Below are 21,745 nucleotides of genomic sequence, written 5' to 3' on the forward strand. Positions count from 1 at the left end.
GGGGTTAAGCACCACACTATGAAGCAATCCTCAGCCTCTGCAGCATAAGTTTGATCCCCAGCCAGCCAGGGAGAAACCCACATGGCGCAGCAGACCTCTCCTGTCTCTCCTGCTGCTCCCCTCAGCAGTGTATTTCAGTAAGTCTTCCTGTTCTGCTCCCTGCTCTGTCTCTGGTGAGTCCTCTCACCCCACCCCCCGCATCTCTGGCCTGTACCCCAGCTCTTGCATGCACAAATAAATAAATCTTTAAAAAAAAGCTTGTTTAATTAAAAAAAAATTATACATATTTGCACAAAATCTCCATACATTTTCTCTTTACAATAAATTTTTAGAAGTGAAATGCTTCAATGAAAAATCCCTCAAGATTTTTACTATATACTTTCCTCAGAAAAGTATCAATTTATATTGATAATAGAAGCATGTGAAAGATTATTCATTTCAACAAACATCCACAAAAATAGATATTTGTGTTACTTAAATTTTTATTTATTTATTTTGTTTGTTTGTTTGTTTTGTTTATACAAGCACTGGGTACAGTCAGAAGCGCGGGAGGGTGAGAGAATTCACCAGAGCCAGAGTGGGGAGCAGAGCAGGCAGAAGGACTGACGTACACTGCTGAGGGGAGCAGCGGGTGGCAGGAGAGGTCTGCGCACCATGTGGGACCCTCCTCCGGTGGCCGGGGAGCAGCCGGGGATGGAACCGGCGCCGCAGAGGCCGCGGGCAGCTTCGCAACCCAGCGCTCAACCGCTGCGCCACCGGGGAGGCCCGTTACTTAAATTTTTAACAGTATAAGTTAAAAAAAAATTATCCCACTGCTGTTTTAAATTGCATTTATTTGATAATTTGTGTGAAAATATATTTGTATGTATTTATTTGCCATGTGTGTTTCTAATTTCTGACTCACCTGTTTGTGTCCTTCATCTATTCTGAGGGAGCTATACATTTCTTGAAGATTTGTAAAAGATATTTACATAAAATACCTTGTAAAGCATTTATCTTTGTGTGATTCTGTACCATAAAAGTAGTTTGAAATACAAAGCCATATATAACAGCACATTCCTTTGTGGGATAATACCTAGAAAACCTTGCTCTCGCCACCACTATATAATGCTTCCATACTGTGTCTTCTAACATCATCATAGTTCATGTATTACTTTAGGTTCTTAATCTGCAACTTATTTTGGAATATTATATGATACAGAGATCTATTTTTCCTAAAAGTTTACTTTTCGTGACTATTTTACCCATCTATGAAAAATTTTGAAAGCTAAACTTGTTATTTTCACTTGAATCTATTGCTGGAATTTTCACCAAAACCTGAATCAAATTGCTTTAGTTATTATAGTTTTACATTATATGTTGATTTTTGGAGGAGCAAACCCATAATTTTTCATTTGTACAGTCACTCAGTTTCTTATGTCAATATATTCTATAATTTTGCCATCAATCTCAAAAGTAATTCTATTTCTATCTAGAAATAAATTGTTTTAAGTTTGGATGTCAATTTGGAGAAAATGGAAAAAGTGAAATATACATAATATTGAGGCTTCAAAGCCAAAAATAAAGATTTTTGTTTCTTCACTGTTCATCTATTTCCCACAGTAAAGCATATTTTTCTTAATATTAAACTGCATATTTCCGTTAAATATGCTATTCTAATACAGAGAGTTTTTTATTATATTTTCTAAATGACTATTTTTGATAAAAAGGAAATCCATGTTTTTCTGTGTGTATTTTCCTGCAGCCACTTTTTTGAGCTACATCATTAATTTGTGTATTATCTTGCCTTTTTCAAAAAGAAAACTACTATACAAATAATTACACTTTTGTCTATTTATCAAAATGTTTGTCACTTGATTTCTTGTTTTATCATTGAGGCAAAATTTGAAAAAGAGCTGTAGGAGCCTAGTTTAATGGAGTTTTACTATACAGAATGCCTGTAGGATTTTTCTTTTACATATAATATTGTCTCTCAGATTCAAAGATTTCTTTTGTTTGATGAGGCAAGTTACTTTTGTTCCTAGATTACTCTTTTGGAAAAGAATGGATATTAAATTCTATTAATATATTCATCTAATTGCATAAGATGAATATATTTTAAATCTGGCAAAATAATACAATATATAGACCTATTCATTTACAAGGACAAAAATTAATCAAAATTTTTTGTATGGACATTTCCTTCATTCATCAACAATTTTCAAAGAATATGATATTCTTTACCTGTAAAGCTTGCTTCAGCTTTTCGTGAAGGAATTTGTTCTGAATTGCCAACTCATATGCTGCTTGCTGAGATGTAATAGAAGGGGGGAAAGAATTTTTATTTTGTATTCAGCCATGTTAATTATTTCATAAAGCAAAATAAACAAAATCATTAACTCTGCCCAAATCCCTCCCTAATCCCCAAGTCACACACACATTTGAAAGACAGAAATCAGTCCAGAAAAAGCTAAAAGAACTGAAATGCAATTTGAGTTGCTGCCTAAATACAGATTTTTCTTTTTGTATCCAATAGTGTTAACTACATAGTAAAGCAAAATATACAAAAATAGTACCAGTCATCAGAAGTACAATGGAATCCAGTGATTCTACATGACTTTTGCAGTAACCTGGATTCAATTCAGAATTACTTGACATTTGAAAAAACAGGAAAATAAGATATCCTCTAAGATAATATACAGAGAATGATTCAGATAGTCATAAAAATTATTCAGAGAATAATCCCAAAATAGTCCAAATTGTAGAATTAGACAGATGAGTGCTTTACTGAAAATATGCTAATAGTGAATGAAATTAAGGAACTATCAGCAGAGCAATACAAACTACGAAAAAATGGTGAAAATGAAATTCTAGTAGAGAAAAATAAAATATCTGAATTTAATAATGCAATGGGGGAGCCCAGGAGTAGATTGAATATGAGAGTGGAAAAATTCAGAGCATTTGAAGATAGATCAATGAAAAATATCCAAAGATTGAAAAACATTAAGTGAGATTGAGGAACATCTGGATATCAAGTATCTAATATGTTTGTTTTCCATTAAGGAAAAGAGAATATGTGTTAGAAAAAAATTGGAAAATTTCCCAAAATTTGTAAAATTTACACATTCAGGGTACTCAGCAAACTGCAAATTGATGTATGTAAAGAAAATCTTGCCATATACATTAGTCAAACTGTTTAAAACCCTATTAAAAGGAGAAAAATTTGAAAGTAGACAAATTATGGACAGGGAATGGATGATTTGAGTGACTGCTTCACATCAGAAAAAAAAAGAATGCCAAATAAAAATGGAAAAAAATCATTAAAATTTAAAACAAATGTTCCTTTTTCTGAAAGTTATTTTAAGAAACAAAATTTTAAATCTATATTTTTATTCTCATTGAAATTTTAGAGGACAAGGCACTTATAAAAAACAAGAACAAGTACTAGTAGGGACAAGACCATTCCAAAAGGTCTTCAATATGAACTTTGAGATGCTACTGAAACACACATCCATAAAAAGGCCCAGGAAATTCATAAACCATTGGGTATCCCCGGTGGCACAGTGGTTAAGCGCTGGGCTGCAAAGCTGCCCGCAGCCTCCGCAGCACTGCTTGGATCCCCAGCCACTAGTGAGGTTCCCACATGGCGCGCAGACCTCTCCTGCAGCGCCTGCTGCTCCCCTCAGCAGTGTATTTCGTCAATCTGCTGTTCTGCTCCCCACTCTGGCTCTGGTGAATCCTCTCACCCTCCTGTGCTTCTGACTGTACCCAGTGATTGTGTAAAATGAAATGAGATGAGATGAGATGAGACGAAATGAAATTCATAAACCATTTCAAAGGTTTAAACCAGATAGAATATTAGTTTTCTCCAAAAGTTTGGGTTGATGATTTCAGGAAGGTATAATAGTTTGACATTTTCTTCTTTACTTCTCTCATTTGTCAATGAAGCGTAGAAATTTTACCATGTCTAAAACGTTTTTTTAACTTAACTGAGAAGTTTTATTTCCCTATTTCCTTCATCACTATTTTTCTTCTTTCTAGTATCTCTAATGGTTAAATATTATGACTCATAGACCTATTCTTTATCTTTTTAGTATTGGTTTCAATTTATTTTGTTTTGATTTTTATTGAAGTATTGGTTTACAGCATTGGCAGTGTTGTGGAAATGTAAGCTATTCCCCTTCCAGGTGTAGTCATCATAATACACGCATCACACAAGCACCCACAGTCCTCCCACCATAGTCCATTGTGCTCCCTCCGAATCCTGTTCTCACCCCTCTCCTTCCCCCTCTGGCCACCTCAGTTTTTCAGCTTGTATTTTTTCTGCACTATGAGATATTTATTCTACTTACTATATAATACCTTTACTTCTATTCTCAGAAGTAGACTTTCAAAACCTTTTAATTTCCTCTCAAATTTTTTTAGTTTAAAATTATATTTTTAAAGTCTTTTTTGTTTTTTTTAAAAGATTTATTTATTTATGCATGCAAGAGCTGGGGTACAGGCCAGAGATGCGGGGCGGGGGGGTAGAGGTGAGAAGATCCACCAGAGACAGAGTGGGGAACAGAACAGGTAAACTGGCTGAAATACACTGCTGAGGGGAGCAGTGGGCAAGTCAGGAAAAGTCTGCTGCACCATGTGGGTTTCTCCCTGGCCGGGGATCAAACTCGTGCTGCTGAGGCTGAGGATTGCTTCATAGTGTGGTGATTAACCCCTTGCGCCACCAGGGAAGCCCTATTTTTTAAGTCTTATCAGACCTTCATTTATGGCTATGATTGCATCCATCAGAGTTCTAATGATTTCTTTCTAATTATTTCTCTCTCTGTCCCCTGAAACATAAGGGGTCTCTTATATAACAACCAAGTCTATTTTCTAACTAATAAATATAGAGAGAATTAAAATAGTAAAACAAATATGGATTTTATAAAATTCAAATAGTTGAATTTTATAACAAGAGGAAAAGGGAAAGAAAGAGAACGAGAATATACATCCCACTATGGTAGATTACAAATGACCATAAATTCTTTGTGATGCTATTATCAAGTGGTGGAGTCTATCTCCTCACTCCTTGACACTGAGCTGACCTGTGACTTGCTTTGGCCAATAGGATACAGTGCAAATGGTATTATCTGAGGTTTGCACTTAGGCCTCAAGAGGTCTTCCAAGCCTTTTCCACTCTATTGTTACTGAAAATCCTCTGTAAGCTACCTAAGGCTAGCCTCCTGGAAAATTAATAACTAGAAAGAGTTCCCATTTGGGGATGACACAGATGGGACCTTACACATGTAACTAAAGCTATCTTAGACCATCCAACCCAATCTAAACCTGCCCAAAGAGAATATTTATGGAGCCAGTAGGAGACACAAAGATTACCTGGTTCTTTTAAAACACTAAATGTTATATTAATTTGTTATTTATGAAAATCTATCTGGTATAATTAGCAATAGAAAATGAGTATGACTTTATCATTGGACCACATTTGCAAAAGTTGAATATAGTTAGATTATTTTTGTAAATGGTCTACAACAATTTCTCCTACTCAGTGTTACTCCTCCCCTTTAAATATGGGTTAGTCTTATGATTTCCTCATAGACTGTGGTGAAAAAACTTCAGGAATCTCCAGTCCAAGTCTATAACAAGCTTACTTGCTTTTGCTTTTGTCTAATCGGGCCTGTGCCACCATGTAACCAAGCTTTGGTTAGTCTAATGAATGAAGGAACTTCAAAGATAGGAGAAAAATTACCTGCTTCAGCTGAGATCACAGCCGAATGCAGCCACATAAATGACCTTAGTCAACATGACATCAAATATGGATACTGCCTAGTTAAATGCAGCAAACTCATGAATTGTGAGAAATAATAATTCTTGTTTGAAGTCAGTAAATGTTATAGTAGTTTGATATGAAGCAATAGAAATGGAAGTGTCTGTAATCAGGGAAATGCAAGTCAAAACTACAATGAGACACCATCTTACACCAATGAGAATGGCATATTAAAAAAACTAGCAACAAATGTTGGCAAGGATGTGAAGAAAAGGAAACTCTCCTGCACTGTTGGTGGGAGTGCAAACTGGTCCAATCACTATGGAAAGCTGTGTGGAGATTCCTCAACCTGCTAAAGATGGAGCTTCCATACATACAATCCAGCAATTCCACTCCTAAGTATTTATCCAAAGGACACAGAAATATTAATTCAAAAGGGCACCTGCACCCCTATGTTTACAGCAGCACTATTTACAATAGGTAAGCTATGGAAACAACCCAAATGCCCACAAATAGATGACTGGATCAAGAAGATGTGGTACATATACACAATGAAATATTACTTAGCAATCAAAAAAAGGTAAACTCATGCAATTTGCAGCAACATGGATGGAGCTGGAAGGAATCTGCTCAGTGAAATAAGCCAGAAAGAAAAAGAAAAATACCGGATGGTCTCACTCATAGCAGGAATCTAGAAAACCTAAATAAGGGACCAGGAAAAAGACTAATAAAGTAAAAATCAAAATCAATAACTACAAACCAGAGACACACTTCGGGGGGGGGGGGGGAAGGAGGGAGTATGATCAAAACAAGGGGGGATGGGAATTATATGGAGACCATAACCAAGATGAAAATGCATTCATTGTACAAAAATGAAAAATGATGTAAAAAATATGTAAAATTTTAAAAATAATAAAAAATAAATATTTTTTTAAAAAGAAGTGGAAGTGTGGGTAATACACATCTCAAACTTAAAACATACAGCATTGAGCACTATTTACAATAGCTAAGATATGGAAACAACCTAAATGGCCCCAAACAGATGAATGGATGAAGATGTGGTGTGTATATATATATATATATATATATATATATATACACACACACACACACAATAGCATATTACCCAGCATTTAAAAAGGATAAACTAAGGCCATTTGCAGCAACATGGATGAAGCTGGAAGAGGTTATGCTAAGCAAAGTAACTCAGAGGTGAAAAGAAAAATATCAGATGGTCTCACTTACAGGGGAAATATAGGGAAAGAGAACAAAGGATCAGAAAAAAGACAAAACTTGCAAGCAAACCACGGATTTGAGGCATACAGCAGGCAAGGAGGAGGGAGAGGAGTCAAAACAGGGGAAGAAAAAAGCACAAGGGACTATGGCAATGGGTGCCATGGTGATGGGAGATTTATGGGGACTACACCTCAGGGGAGAAATCAAATATTGTATGAAAATGAATAATGATGTAAGAAAACAAATAAAAAGCATTGGCTGGGGGTTCAACAAATGAGAAGAAACAAGGAGAATAAATTGAGTATTTGTGGAGACTAGAAAGTAGAAAGAAAGATATAAAAGAAGACTGATGGGGATGGAAATTATAAAAGGCAGTGAGTTTGGAAAATTGACATTGGAGGCTGGAAAATGCGGAGGAGCTTTAGGATGTAGTGGCAGAAAAATTAACAAAACTCGGGCCTGCACTAACTTGCGATGTTAAAAATATACCTAATAAAGTCATGGGCCTGGCTAAGGAAATTTCCAGTAAGAACACTGAAAGTGCTATTTGACTTTTATTAGTAGTATATAATGATAAGTATTGGAAGAAGAGAGATGAGCTAAAGAAAGAACTGTTCAATTTTAAAACAGAAATTAGGAAACACAGACAGGGGCCAGAACTGTATTGACAACCTGGAAAAAAAAACGAAAATGAAAATCTCAAAGTAAGAAATTAATTTGGGCAAAGATCAAAGTCATGGTACTGATACTAAAATGTAACATCAGAGTCAAAGTCAAATCAAGGGTGTCACTATGAGGATCTCCCCAATTAAACAAAATGGCTTTAATAATCTCGAAGCTGAAACCTGACATACCATAAATAAAAATAAGTCTTTTGCACAATTATGAATGTGACTTTAGAAAAAAAGAATGAACCACAATAACATACAAGGAAAAGAAAGTTTTTAACAGAAACATCACCATATTAAACTAAAGGGGACCAAGACATTTTTAAATGAAATCTCTAGATCCCAATTTTCTAAGAGCAGAAAGTAGTGTAAGAGAACGATTCAGCTGCAAACAGGGACCATTTCTTATGGAAAAGGGATGATTCAGAGAGCAGAACCAATGCATCATAATGCTAAATAAAGGGCTACTTATAATAATGGGTTAGGGAGCCATTTCCAGGCATCAAAACTGGAGCTTAGTCAAGGTGCATTCCCCACTCTCAAATCAGAAGAACTGGCAACATGTGTCTGGTTGGATTTCACAGTCCTTCTGGAATATGTACCTTCTATTTTTTCTCTGTTTTGAATAATCATGTGTATTGTGGTAATTCCATCCTTTTCTCATGAGTATACCCCAGGTATTTGTTGGAGGGGTGGGGTATGATAAAGAGGACCTGAACCTAGAAGCCTCATCCATATATACACCTGGTACAAACAAGATGCCAGACTTCAAAATACCATAATGTGATGAGGTTTTAGAAGAGATGAAGGTGCGTTTTGCTTGTTAGAGAAAATATTAACATTTAGCCAGAGATAAGACTATCATAAACTTTTTTTTTTAACATGACCATCTATTATTTGTTCCAGCCCTATATACAAGCCACTTCTCACATCAAGAAGTAAAATCTATTTTCCCCCCTATGAATCTGGGCTGGCTCCTAACCAGCAAAAATGGTAGAAATTATGTTGAAGTTTCTGACTCCAGGTTTTATGAAATCTTGCAACCTCTACTTTTTTTTTTTTTAAAGATTTATTTATTTATTTAACTTATTTATTTATTCGTTTATGCAAGCACTGGGTACAGTCAGAAGCGCGGGAGGGTGAGAGAATTCACCAGAGCCAGAGCGGGGAGCAGAGCAGGCAGAAGGACCGAGGTACACTGCTGAGGGGAGCAGCGGGCGGCAGGGGAGGTCTGCGTGCCATGTGGGACCCTCCTCCGGTGGCCGGGGAGCAGCCGGGGATTGAACCAGCGCCGTGGAGGCCGCGGGCAGCTTCGCAACCCAGCGCTCAACTGCTGCGCCACCAGGGGAGGCCCACAACTTCTACTTTTGAAACCTCTCAGATTTTAATTGCTAAGTGAGGATGCTTGGATGTAACTATGGAATGTTGCGGCACATGAGAAAGATTAAGCTTTTAGCCATTCCACCTAACATCAGATATTTGAGGAAGCCATTTTGAACATTCCATCACTTAATGAAGATACATGATTAACCCCAGCTGACAAAAAATGGAGTTCTCCTGAGCCCAGACTATCCAAAAATCATTAAGAAATAAACTAGGTATTATTCGTGTAGTTTGTTACAGAATAGTAGAAATCTCAATGTACTTTATTAGAGAGTAGTAGAAAACAAACCAAAAAATGCATACTCGACCACAAAGAAAATCTTTTAAAATTTCCAAAAAGTTGATACTTTCTGTGTTATCTTTTCTCTTGTTGATTCTATTTTAAAAAGCAAACCAACAGTGGAAAAAGTGAACTAAGAATATTTTTTGAAACAAAGAAAAACTTAAACACCTATAAAATACAAATAAAATTGTATTCAACGCCGATAGCAATATTGTTAAATATAAAATGAATAAGTTATGCATACAGCCACCCAGAGTTGAAAAGAAACTAAACTAAGCAAAAGCAGATAGAAGAAGGTAAATTTTAAAGCAAATAAAAATGAAACAGGGCTACAGGGATGCTATAGCAGGTCAAAGGATGGTGGCCAGGGCCTCCCCAATGGCACAGCGGGATGAGCACAGTGCTGTGAAGCTGGCCGCAGCCTCTGCAGCGCGGGTTCGATTCCCAGCGGGCCAGGGAGAGCCCCACATGGCATGGCAGGCCTCTCCTGTCTCGGCCGCTGCTACCCTCAGCAGTGTATTTCGGTCATCTGCCTGTTCTGCTCCCCTCTCTGTCTCTGGTGAATCCTCTCACCCTCCCACGCCTCTGGCCTGTACCCCAGCTCTATTATAAAAATAAATTAAAATTAAAAAAAAAAAAAGGGGACGGTGGCCAGGTAGAAGACTGTTGGTTTTCACCTGTGCACACAAGTGCAAGACACTCAGGCTCAGGGAATAAAGAACTATGGGGTTTATTTAACAAACAAGGAAAACAAGGCGTTTCTAAGCCCACAAAAGCCTCTCTCACCCCAGCTAGTATCCAGCTCCCAGACAAAAGGACTCTCATTTAAGATGGCGCTGCCCTGCCCCTCCAAAGAGGGCCTGGAGCTGGCACACGGGCAAGTGGCAGCCAGGGTCCAACTCACCGCAGCTGGAGGCTCTCACACTGGGCCACTGAGTCTGGCCACAGTCTGAAGGTAGGGATGGACAACACCAGATGCTAAACCGGATAGCAATGGAGGCGGCCGCAGCACCGGGAGGCAGGGCTGGGCGATCAGCTACCCTTCTTAACAACTCTCCAAGGTGACCCGAACAGAGTGTCCATCACAGGTCACCAGAGGACGTGTAGGACACCAGAGCTTTGTGCATCATTCGTCTACACCGACAACTGCTCTCTGAGACACCAACCCGGGGCTTTAGGTGCGCGTTTCAAGGGGCAGGACGAGGGGCGGGCGCTCCTCAGCTTCTCTATTTGGAGGTTGGGTGCGGGATGCTTTTTCTTTCTTCTATCTTTGAAGGCAGGAACAGAATGGAAGTCTAGGAGTCCCAACCTCACCCCTACTCTGCCTTAAATCCACTATCAGGGTCCTCCACCCCAATTGATAGCTGACTGATTGGACCATTTTTCAATTCTAAGTAACCAACTGAGCCATTTTAGGACCAATCAGTCCATCTTGTACCAAATAATTAACTAACAAGCTGATGAAGATGATTGGTTCGTTTTGCTTGCCCCTCATTAGGTCACTCTACCATCCAGGCACCAAATAGAAAAAGGCTAGTGCCAGGCCAGCCATCAAGCCCCATCAGTGCCAGTGTCAAAGCCAGTGCCAGACCTCTGTGCAGCCATCCTGGAGGCAGCAGGACCGCCTGGATCCTACTAGGGGGCAGTGAGCTGTGCAGCCAGCGTGAGACTCCCACTCAGGTTTCTGGCTAAAACGCGCTGGCTCCTGGGGGAGGGGTTGCCACAGGCAGCAACTTATGGTGCAAGCGCACTTTTACAAGGGCACTGGTGGCTTAGCCAGAGGGGTAAGGAAGCTATCAGCCCCGCATTCAACACTGTGGGGCCCTGGTTTCAAATAGAAAATAATAACGGAAACAAAACAGTAAAAACAAAACAGCTAAATGGTAACCAAAAAAAGTTAGTTAAATATACCTATAATATTTACTCCCTGACACACCTGATTAAAAGGAAAAGAAACAAAGAAATAACTTTGCAAAAATGGAAGACCTATTGGAAAGAGCTAAAAATAGAAATAGGAATAAAAATATCCCGAGGTTATGTAAGATTATAAGCAATACACTTGAATAGTCATTAGAAGTTGATGAGTTTATACCAAAATAGATGCAAGAACAACTTCACAAGTAATAGAAGGGGGCCTCCCTGGTGGCAGAAGGGGTTAAGTCTCAGCACTATCACGCTATGGCTGCTGCAGCTTGAGTTAGTTTCCTGGCCAGAGAGCTGACCCACATATGGATCAGCAGACCTCTCCTTTCTCACCAACACCTCCCTTAACAGTGTATTTCAGTAGATCCGCCTGTTCTGCTCCCCACTCTGTCTCTGGTGAATCCTCTCACACACACACCCCCATCTCTGTCCTATACCCCATTTCTTGTATGCATCAATAAACAAATAATTTTTTTTTTAAGTAATAGGAAAAGTGGTCAAAGAATGACCATTTTTTGTAAGTGATCCCCAGGTGATTTTGTAGGTAAAAACTATATAATCTTAAATTATTTCCCCCTAATAAAAAAGCCCTTTTTGAATTCTGATTTGAAATGGATTACCTCGCAGAATCCATGACAGATTTACTCCACATCAAGAAAATACCTCCCTAAGTAAATCTAGGAAATAGCTTAATATGCCATATAGCTTGTATCAACTTGTCACCAGAGGACACCTGATTACCCACACATCTGCATTATTTAAGGTGGATGACCATGGCTGACTGTGGTGTTGGACAGAGTCCAGAGAGGGAGCAAAGGCCCACAAACACAGGGGTGGCAGAGTGCACAGTGACTCCCATTGCCAGTTATGTTGGAGCAAGGAACACAGTAAGGAGAGTCCACATTTGTTGGGGAGGAGAGACACATCACTGGAACTTCTTCATAGTGATGGGAAGGACCCACAGTCCCCTACAATCTGGAGACAGTGGTCAGACTTTGAATATATGAGAATTTTCACTGCCTGGAATGTTAGGCAGAGGTCACTTTACCCACCCCTGGGAATATGCAGGGAAGCTTGTCCACAGGAGGCAAGCATCAACCTTTAGCAGCTACAAAACCTACACTACTTCCCCTTGGATCCTAGCCCACTACAGTTTAGCAAGAAAAACTGGTGGCTGAGCTGGCAGTGATCTAACTTATCTTGGAATGCTGGTGGCTAGATAGACATCTCAAAAAAATAAGTCACCCCTCCCCTTTCTGAGGTGCCTGGGCTTTCCCGAGTCCCTGTCCCACTGAAGCCAAGCAAGTACCACCTACTACAAAGAATGCTGACAACTTGGCAGGAGTTGATATACATCTTAGGCTGCTGGTGGCTAGTTTGACAGTCCCAAAAGACATGTACCCCTCTCCCACCTAGATTCCTGGCACTTTCCCTCTGTTGCTAGTCTGCTATATACTGGCTACCACTGCCTCCAAAAGAGTCAGAGAAAGCATCTGACATTTATGATAAAAACACTGAAAAATGGGGATAGAAGGAACACACCTCAATAAAGGTGATAATATCACAAACCCATAGTAACATCATTCTCAATGGTGAAAAAAAATGAAAGCATTTCCTCTCACATTAGGTATAAGAAAAAGATGCTCACATTCATCACTACTATTCAACATAGTACTGGAGTTCTAGCTAGAGCAATTAGGTAAGAGACAATTGGAAAAGAAAAAAGTGCAAAAGTGTCACTATTTGCAGATAACATGTTAATATACATAGAGAACACTAGGGACTCCACTCCAAAATGATTAGAAACAATAAATGAATACAGTAAAGTGGAAGCCTACAGAATCAGTATGCAAAAGTATGCTGCATTCTGATATGTAAACAACAGACTAGAACAATATTAAAATCTGTATTACAAGAAATCCTATTTATATCCTATATCCTATGCTAATTTCATATAACTAATAATTTGCTCTTTTGATTACCATCGAGTTAAATTCTTACAAAAATTCTAATTTTTATCCCTGGTTGTAAAATCTAATCTCTACCCCAAAATTTATCTTTCATGTAGCTGGCAGAATGATCTTTAAAAAGTGCCTAGTGACTCATTCTTAATATTCTTAAATAAACCCCCATCACTCAAAAGCCAAACTACTGGTGTCATCCACACATGGTCCCTATCAGGCTTCTAATACTCTCTATTCCATAGTCAAAAACTCCTGTCGAAGGGCTACATTTCTCTAAGGAGTCTTTGTTCCCTCAAATTTTTGTCTTTCCATAGATTATTTCTACATATAAATCTTTCTTTTCTAATCTCATTCCCCTTTTAAATGTACATGTATTATGTTGGAATTATTTAAGTATATTATATCTCCAATATGAGCTCATATAATATATCAGCTTGAAAACTAATATTATATGTCAATAAAAATAAATGAAAATTCTTTAAAGGACTTCAATTAAAAAAACACTCAATATTTAATTACTAGCTATTTTCCTCTTATTACATTGTTATAGGTAGCAAATGTATTCAATTTTCTAATATATAGAATAGTTATATTTATGTCTGCATAGGCAACTTCATATTTGAAAGTAAATAACAAGCAGTTTTCACAGAAATACAGAGTTCTTGGCACTATGCATAAAAGGAACTAAGTGAAGTTTATGTAAATTTATCAAGGTGATAATCACTGCAAAGAATTGGTAAATGGGGAGATAGCATTTGAATTTATGCCTATGATTTTAGCCCCACCTACAAATACAGAAGGCCCTTGGGCTATTCAGTCCAACCAGGCTTTATCTAATAACTCTACAAACCTGGTTGGGTTATTTAACATATCTGAGTTTTCTCTTCTAAAAATAGAATAATGGTAATTACCTCTGGCATAAAAAATATGGGGTAAATAGTTTAACTTATTGTATCAAATAAGAAAAATATTTACATTTCCTAAAATTTCAGATTACAAAAAAAAACCTTATCCTTTTTATATCATATGATTAAGTTGTCAGTTACCCACATACTTGCCTAGAGCAAACATACTCTATATTTCTAACAATCTGAAAATCAAAAGTAGTACCCTCATGAATGGGATTAGTGTCCTTATAAAAGAGACTCCAGAGAACTGTCTTCCCCTTTCTCCCATGTGGAGACATATCAAGAAGATGGCCATCTATGAACCAAAAATCAATTCCTCACCAGACCCCAAATCTGCTGCTGTCTTGACTTTGGACTTTTTACCCCCAAAAAACTATGAGAAATGAAGGTTTATCATTTAAGCCACTCAGCTTCTAATATTAATAATGCAATTATAATTATTTTTAATATACAAGATGAAAATATATCTCTATATACAAGATGCTGCTTTATCTAAAATAAGCTGGTGTCATAAGCAGAAATCTAAGATAGCTTCCAAGACCTCATCCATGAAGTTATGCTCTGTATAATCCACTCCTGTGGAGTGTTGTGGGACCTATGAATTGCTTCTAACCTACAGAATATAGCAAAATGATGAGATGCCACACTCTTTTTAACACTCCATTATATAAAAAAGTCATAAGATGTCTTTCCTGTGGTAGAAAAAGCATTATATAAGACTATTACAGTATATAAGACTGTTTCAGTAAACAGGAGGCTCTGGATAGACCTTAAAGAAGAAGCAAGCTGCCATGATGAAAACTGCCTATGGGGAAGACCACATGGCTGAGTCCCACAATCCTACAATTGTAACTAAAATATGCAACATCCTCTAGAGTTACATAGCAGAATAGTTTGGCCAACACCTTGATAGCAGTTTGGTGAGAACTGCAGTGTAAGTTATATCTAAGGGGCGATCGGACTCCTGACCCCACAAAGTTATAAATTGTTTTAAGCTGAAAAGTCTGTGGTAATGTGTTGTGTAGCAATAGAAAACTAACACCATAAAGTTTTGCATTGGTATTCAATATTTCAAGTAGTACTCTCATTTCCTCCCTAAACTAATATAAATTGATTCTTGAAATGTTCAGGTGCATACTTGTGGAATTCCAGCTACTCACCAAAATGGATGATGTGATTCTGGGATTACTGAGAAGTTAACTTTAGCAAAAGAAAAAATTTGCTACAATTAGATTTGTAGCAAAATCAAAAGGAAATAATCTTTGCTTGAATTCCTTTTATTACATTACATAAAAAGCATTTACATAATTTACAATTCTGAAGAAATTTTTTCATATTTGTTTCTTACACTTTTTATGTCTTTTTAAAATATGAAGTTCAAATGGGTGAAAAGAATTTGTCCAATGTTACTTAACTAGTGAGTTCCTGTTCTGACTCCAAATACAATGTTCTTTCTTCTATCATATTTCCTATAATTGAATAAATGATGGTAATTTCATAACCTTGACAGTTAATATGCTGGGGTTTACAGTTTTATGTTCTGAAACTTGCTGAGAACATTTAACCAACAGGAAGAAACATCTTAGGAAAATCTTTAGTACAGTCCCTGCCCCCCAACACACACATCCATAGTCACATACATACCAATGTTGTCTACACATATTATTATCAGAATACTTATAAATCAAATATGGGTGCATAGAGAAATCATGTGTTACCTGCATTTCCTGAAAATCTTTTGATTTCAAATCTTTGTTTAGAAACTTCTTCCTGAAATTAAAAATGGCTTAAAATATATTATATTCTCAATTGTATGATCACTCTGCTTTCTTGAGGAATTCTTAACATTATAAAGAAAAAAGAATTTTTCAAAAGAAGTTCATATTTTTAAAACCATAAAATCAACATAGGTTAAAGGATAAATAAGTGAATGACATTTACCAAGGTAACTAAGTCTTAATGTATAATTTAAATATGAAAAGATGATATGGAGCAAGAAGTACATTGGTTATTTTTTCCTTCTCTATTCATCTTTTGTTCTCTAGTTTAACTATCTAGGTAAATTGTCTGATGAATTTATTTTCAGAATTTAGGAAAAGCGATAAAGATAGAATTCATAATTTTTAAAACTATGTATCTATATTAGAGTTTGAACAAGCAAATTAAAAGTGTAATAATTATTCTATTATTAAAAAATATTCACTTGCTTAATAGGCATTTTAAAATAATTCACACATAAAAAGAGAGCTAATTGTTTTTTTAGAATAATTACAATCAAGAAGCGTAGTAAAAATGCATAGTCCAGACCAGGAAGTTAACATGCAAATTACAAATGGTTACCCAGAACATCAAGGTAGTAATATAGATGAATTGTTCCTAAAATTATTTACAGATTTCATTCTCTTTCCCTATTCATGAATATCTTATGGTTCATTCTTTTCATCTAACCCATTTTAATTCTTTATTCTTTCCTTTCTGCCCTTCTCCCACAATCGTATCTTGAGTCTGCTTATAAAACTATACATTTGCTATTATGTTTTTTTAGAAACCTGTTAATAAGTTATGTTCATGTGACCTCAAATTGTCCTTACAAAATGAAAATATAAATTAACAAGAAAAATATTAACATGTATCTTTATGTCTTACTCTTCTGAACTCTCATGGTTTCCTTTGTCTTTTTTCTTTTCTGCTTTTCCTGTTTTCTTTGTTTGTGTAGATGTAGGCTTTGTTTTCTGTGTAATTTTAAACAAGTCAGAAATAATTAGGATGATAATAAACTCAAGGAACTATATGAAAAATATACATTACTAAGATTTCCATTTTATACTGAAGAATCCCATGTAAAAGTAATTGCTCTCTAGAGCATGATAATTGTGGCTTAGATACACCAAAACTAAAGATACAATGCAAGAAAGCAAAACCAGAAACTGCTGGAACATCTTCAAGTCATTTAAGCGATTACAAAGGTTTTGGATAAGGGTCTAGTAGTGCATGATTAAAGTGTTGCAAAATTCTTATACCTGGCAAGAATATCCAATTAATATGATAGTTTAAAACTTTTATTTGTTTTTGGTTATTTTTATTTTCTGTTCCTACTTAGAACTGCACATAAATAGAACTATTCCTAATTGACCATTATGTGACAGCTCTACTCTCATCTATGACACTTGTGTAGGATCAGTGTTTCTCTGACTTAAGAAGCAAATCTCCCGGTACTGCTTCTGCTTCCTGCTCTAGTAATGAAGAAATATCAAGTAACAAATTTAGTAGATTCCAGAGAATTTTATTTCACCTTATGTTGATCTTATATTGAAACACATCTAATTTTTTATATGCCTCATAAAAACACAGCAGTCCATTTGACTGCTGTCTATGGTTTGAAATTTACAAACTACATAAAAAAATGGCCAAGGAGAATGAAAAAATGAAACAATTCTTACTCTTGGTATTTCTAGTCACTCTTATTATAATGAACTGGGATCATATACTACATACTTACAAGAAATAACAAAATATGCATTTAAAATATATCTGAAAACCATAAGTTATTGATCATTTATTAAAACTAAATATTTGTTCTAGAAATGTGTTCCAGAATGTTTCAATTTTATGTCTGTCATTCATCACTTTCTTTCTGTTTCTATAGCTTATATGGTAATTTAGAAGATAACATCATTAATTTTTAAAGTGCAGCTACTGCCAGATATTAATATTGAAAAGGTATTATAAAATTTTTATCTTTGATTTTTATCCTAAATTAATAGGTTTTTTATGTGCTAAATGTGATTTTCAGACACTAAAATTTAACTAACCTCTGAGTTCTTTAGCTTTTGTAGCTCATTTTCCAGTGAAAATTTCTCCTCTGATAACACTTGGAAATCATTTTCCATCTGTTTGTATTTCTAAAAAATATATATATATAATTTTATAATAATGAAAAACAAGCATTTCAACATAGACAAGTTATATAGTACTTATTTAATAAAATAAGAAAGTCTTCATTAACTCATGATAATTTGAACCATTGGTATTTATATGTATAGTGAACCTAAAATTAGGACTCAATGAGGCAAAACAACCAGAAATGGCAGTGTGTGGCAGTTTGGAAGACTGTGGAATATTTTAGTTCAATATTTCAGTAGTGAAGTGATTCTGAAAGATAATAAGGTCGAATAAAATCAAAAGAATAGACAAAGCTTTCCAGCTCACACATTCATAGAAATCTCTTGAATAAACTGCATTAAGCTTTGGATCTTTCTTTTAAGATTATGCATGCTGACAATTTCTAGAATCTATTAACAACATCAGTATCAGAGTACAATTTTAAACTGAGAGTGCTTTACTTACAGTTTCTAACAAATCTTGTTCATTTACAGTTCTGAAAATCAAAAACAGAAATATCTGTAACATTATATTTTACATTTATATTTTAATGTTTACAATACATATATACATTTCTTTGTAAAAAAAATACAAATAAAGGGACGTACATTTTGACAACTATTTCAAATATCCGTTGTTCTACTGCAGTCTAAATATCACTTATACCATAGCATGATTTAGCAAACTCTCTGGAGCCAATAAATATCTTGGGTTTCACAAACCAAACTATCTCTGTCACTATTACCCAACTCCACAAAAGCAGCTATAGGTGATAATTAAATGAATGGATATGGCTATGGTCCAATAAAACCTCATTTACAAAAAAAATTGCAGCATGGATTTGACTCAGGGGACTGCAGTTTCCTGATAATTGTTCCATAGTATAAGCCATAGATTATTTTTTCACAAACAGATATTTATTATAATCAGAATCTTTTAAAGCATTAAGATATAATTAACATGATAATATTTACTCATTTAAACTTTAGAATTTACTGACTTCTAATATATTCACCAAGTTGAGCAATTATTACCATTATCTAATTTTAGAATATTTGGAACATTTGTACCCATTAGCAGTCACTCCCTGTTCCTCCCAGCAATGCCCCAACCCTGGCATCTACTAATCATTTTGTTTCTATAGATTTGCCTATTTTGGATATTTCATATAAATGGAATTTTTCAATATATGGTCTTTTGATACTGGTTTCTTACACTTAGCATAATGTTTAAGGTTTATCCATGTTATAGTACATTAGTACATTGTTACTTTTTTGCCAAATTATAATCCATTGCATGCATATACATATTTTATTTTATCTACTCATCAGTTTATGGATATTTCTGCTATTTCTACTTTTGGCTAATATGAATAATACTATGACAAATACACATATACAATCTTTTGTGTAGACATATGTTTTAATTTCTCTCAGGAATAAGCCTAGTAAAGGAATATTTAGCCATTTATTAACACTATATTTAACATTTAACTGTTTTCCACAACAGAATATGACATTACTTAAATTCCTACCAGCATTGTATGACGTTCACAAATTCTCTACATGCTTGCCAACAGTTATTATTGTCTGTCTTTTTATTATAACCATCCTAGTGTGGGTGAAGTGGCACATCCCTATAATTTTGATTTGCAATTCCCTAATGACTAATGATGTAACATCTTTTCATGAACTTATTGACCATTTATATATCTTGTTTGGAAAAATGTCTACCCTGATTGTTTTCCTATTTCTAAATTACCTTTTTATAATTCTTTATATATTTGAGATATAAGCCCCTTATCAGATCTATAATTTGTAAATAGTTTTCACATTCTATGGTATCTTTTCACCTTCTTGATGGTATTTGCAGCATAAAAGTTTAATTTTTATAAATTTTAATTAAACTATTTTTTTCTTTTGTTAATGAATTTTTTGCATTTATATTTATAGAATATTAGCCTATGACTTTCTTATAATATTTTTGTCTGGTTTTGGTATAAGAGTAAAACTAGTCTCATAGAGTGAGTTGAGAATTGATTCAAGTCAGATTAAGTATCTCCTAAGATGTTTATTGATCATTTTTGTCTCTTCCTTAGTTAACCCACTTATATATACACTTTGCCTATTTTTTGAGGGTTGTCTGACTTTTTTATGGAGTTATACTTGTTATCACTCTTTTCCATTGTAAATGCATAATTATTTTTCATGGTCCATAGCTTATCTTTTAACTGATTAATTTTTAATAAGATGTTTTTAATATTGATAGAGTTCAATAACTCCACTATATTTATGATTGTTTTCTTACATTTAAGTCTGCAGACAACATTAAATCAGATTTTGAACTGTGTGAAGCAATAATCCATTATTATGTTTTTGGCCAAAATAAATTCAATCAGGACTGAATATTCCATGTTGGAATTATAATTATTCCACATCTATTTTGACATAACACAACCACCTACAATACATGTACACAGGCTAAAGATAGTTTTAAAAGCAAAACAACCCTACTATCCTTACTTCTAATACCTAGTCTCCTTAGGAAAAAAAATCATGATGCATTTTTCTAATAGGTTTATATTCTTGGCAATATCGTACATGACTCCAGTGTTAGGCAATTTTCTTACCAATGTTAGCAACTTCATTCCCAACTTTGGACCACAGCTCTCAGCAGCTCTCAGTACTTTCCTTCAGTAACCATCCCACAACCCAATCTCTATTTGCAATTCTAATTTGCCACATGATTTCCAAAAAGAACTATTTAAGGGGCTTCTTAAGGTATGGATCTTCCTCTCCCACATTCTGGGTATATACCAGGTGGTAGGTACAGGTAGGGCCTGACTGGCACAGCTCCTGGCATATGCTACAGTGGTAAGTCTGACTGGGTGTGTGGGCCAGAGGGCATGCATGACCTCTGGTGAGCTCCCCGGCAATGGGTCTGTCAGTAGGCATTTAGATTATCTCCAGCTTTTGACCATTGTAATTAATTCTGGGGGGAAAAAAGTGCACATAGCTCTTCAAATTAGTGTGTTTATCTTCCTGTATTTTTCAAGAAAATTCCCAGAAGTGAGGTAACTGGATCATACGAAATTTCTTTTATCTCCATACTGGTTTCATCACGGCTTTACCAATTTATTCTCACCAACAGTGTGTCAGGGTTCCCCTAGTGCACATCATTTCCAACACTTGCTGTTTCTTTTCGAAAATAGCCATTCTCACCAGTATAAGGTGATATCTCATTTCTGTCATGATTTGCAGTTACATAATAATAAAAGAGATAACGAACAACTTTTCATGTGCCTATTGGACATCTGTAGGTCTTCTTTGGAAAATGTTTTTTCAGATCCTCTGGTCATTTTTAATTGCATTGTTTTTTTTGTTGTTGTTTTATGAGTATTTTTTTTTTAATTTGGGTTATTGGCATCTTGTCAGACTTGGGATATATATTCTCCCATTTAGAAGGATATGTTTTTGTTTTTAGCATATGTTTCTTTTGCTGCACATTAGCTTTTTAGTTTTTGCATAGTCCCATTTGTTTATTTTTGCTTTTGTTTCCCTTACCATTGGTGTTGAGTCCCATATCAACAAAAGGAAAGACAAAAATCTAATGACCTTCTCAATGGATACAGAAAAGCATTGGACAAGTTTCAACATCCTTTTATCATTAAAAAAAAAAAAAGCCCTCAACAAAATTAAGTACAATAATAAACATAGTAAAGGACGTAGATAACAAACTAAAATCTAATATTGTACTCA

At 35.5% G+C, this 21,745-nt stretch overlaps 1 protein-coding gene across 1 annotated transcript in view; it reads right to left on the reverse strand.

Moving 5' to 3' along the window:
- LOC119244620 (coiled-coil domain-containing protein 7-like) overlaps positions 1-21,745 on the reverse strand; it is a 51,776-nt gene that overhangs the window by 7,081 nt on the left and 22,950 nt on the right. Inside the window, exons 11-15 of the mRNA XM_054695027.1 lie at positions 18,453-18,483; positions 17,918-18,007; positions 16,752-16,837; positions 15,824-15,875; positions 2,224-2,289 (exon numbers count right to left, since the gene is read on the reverse strand). Coding sequence (XP_054551002.1) covers positions 2,224-2,289; positions 15,824-15,875; positions 16,752-16,837; positions 17,918-18,007; positions 18,453-18,483 — 325 coding nt within the window. The remainder of the gene's footprint in view (positions 1-2,223; positions 2,290-15,823; positions 15,876-16,751; positions 16,838-17,917; positions 18,008-18,452; positions 18,484-21,745) is intronic.

The sequence above is a fragment of the Talpa occidentalis genome, unplaced genomic scaffold (genome assembly GCF_014898055.3).
Source record: "Talpa occidentalis isolate TD23 unplaced genomic scaffold, MPIMG_talOcc4v2.1 talOcc4.14, whole genome shotgun sequence".
NCBI lineage: Eukaryota > Metazoa > Chordata > Mammalia > Eulipotyphla > Talpidae > Talpa > Talpa occidentalis.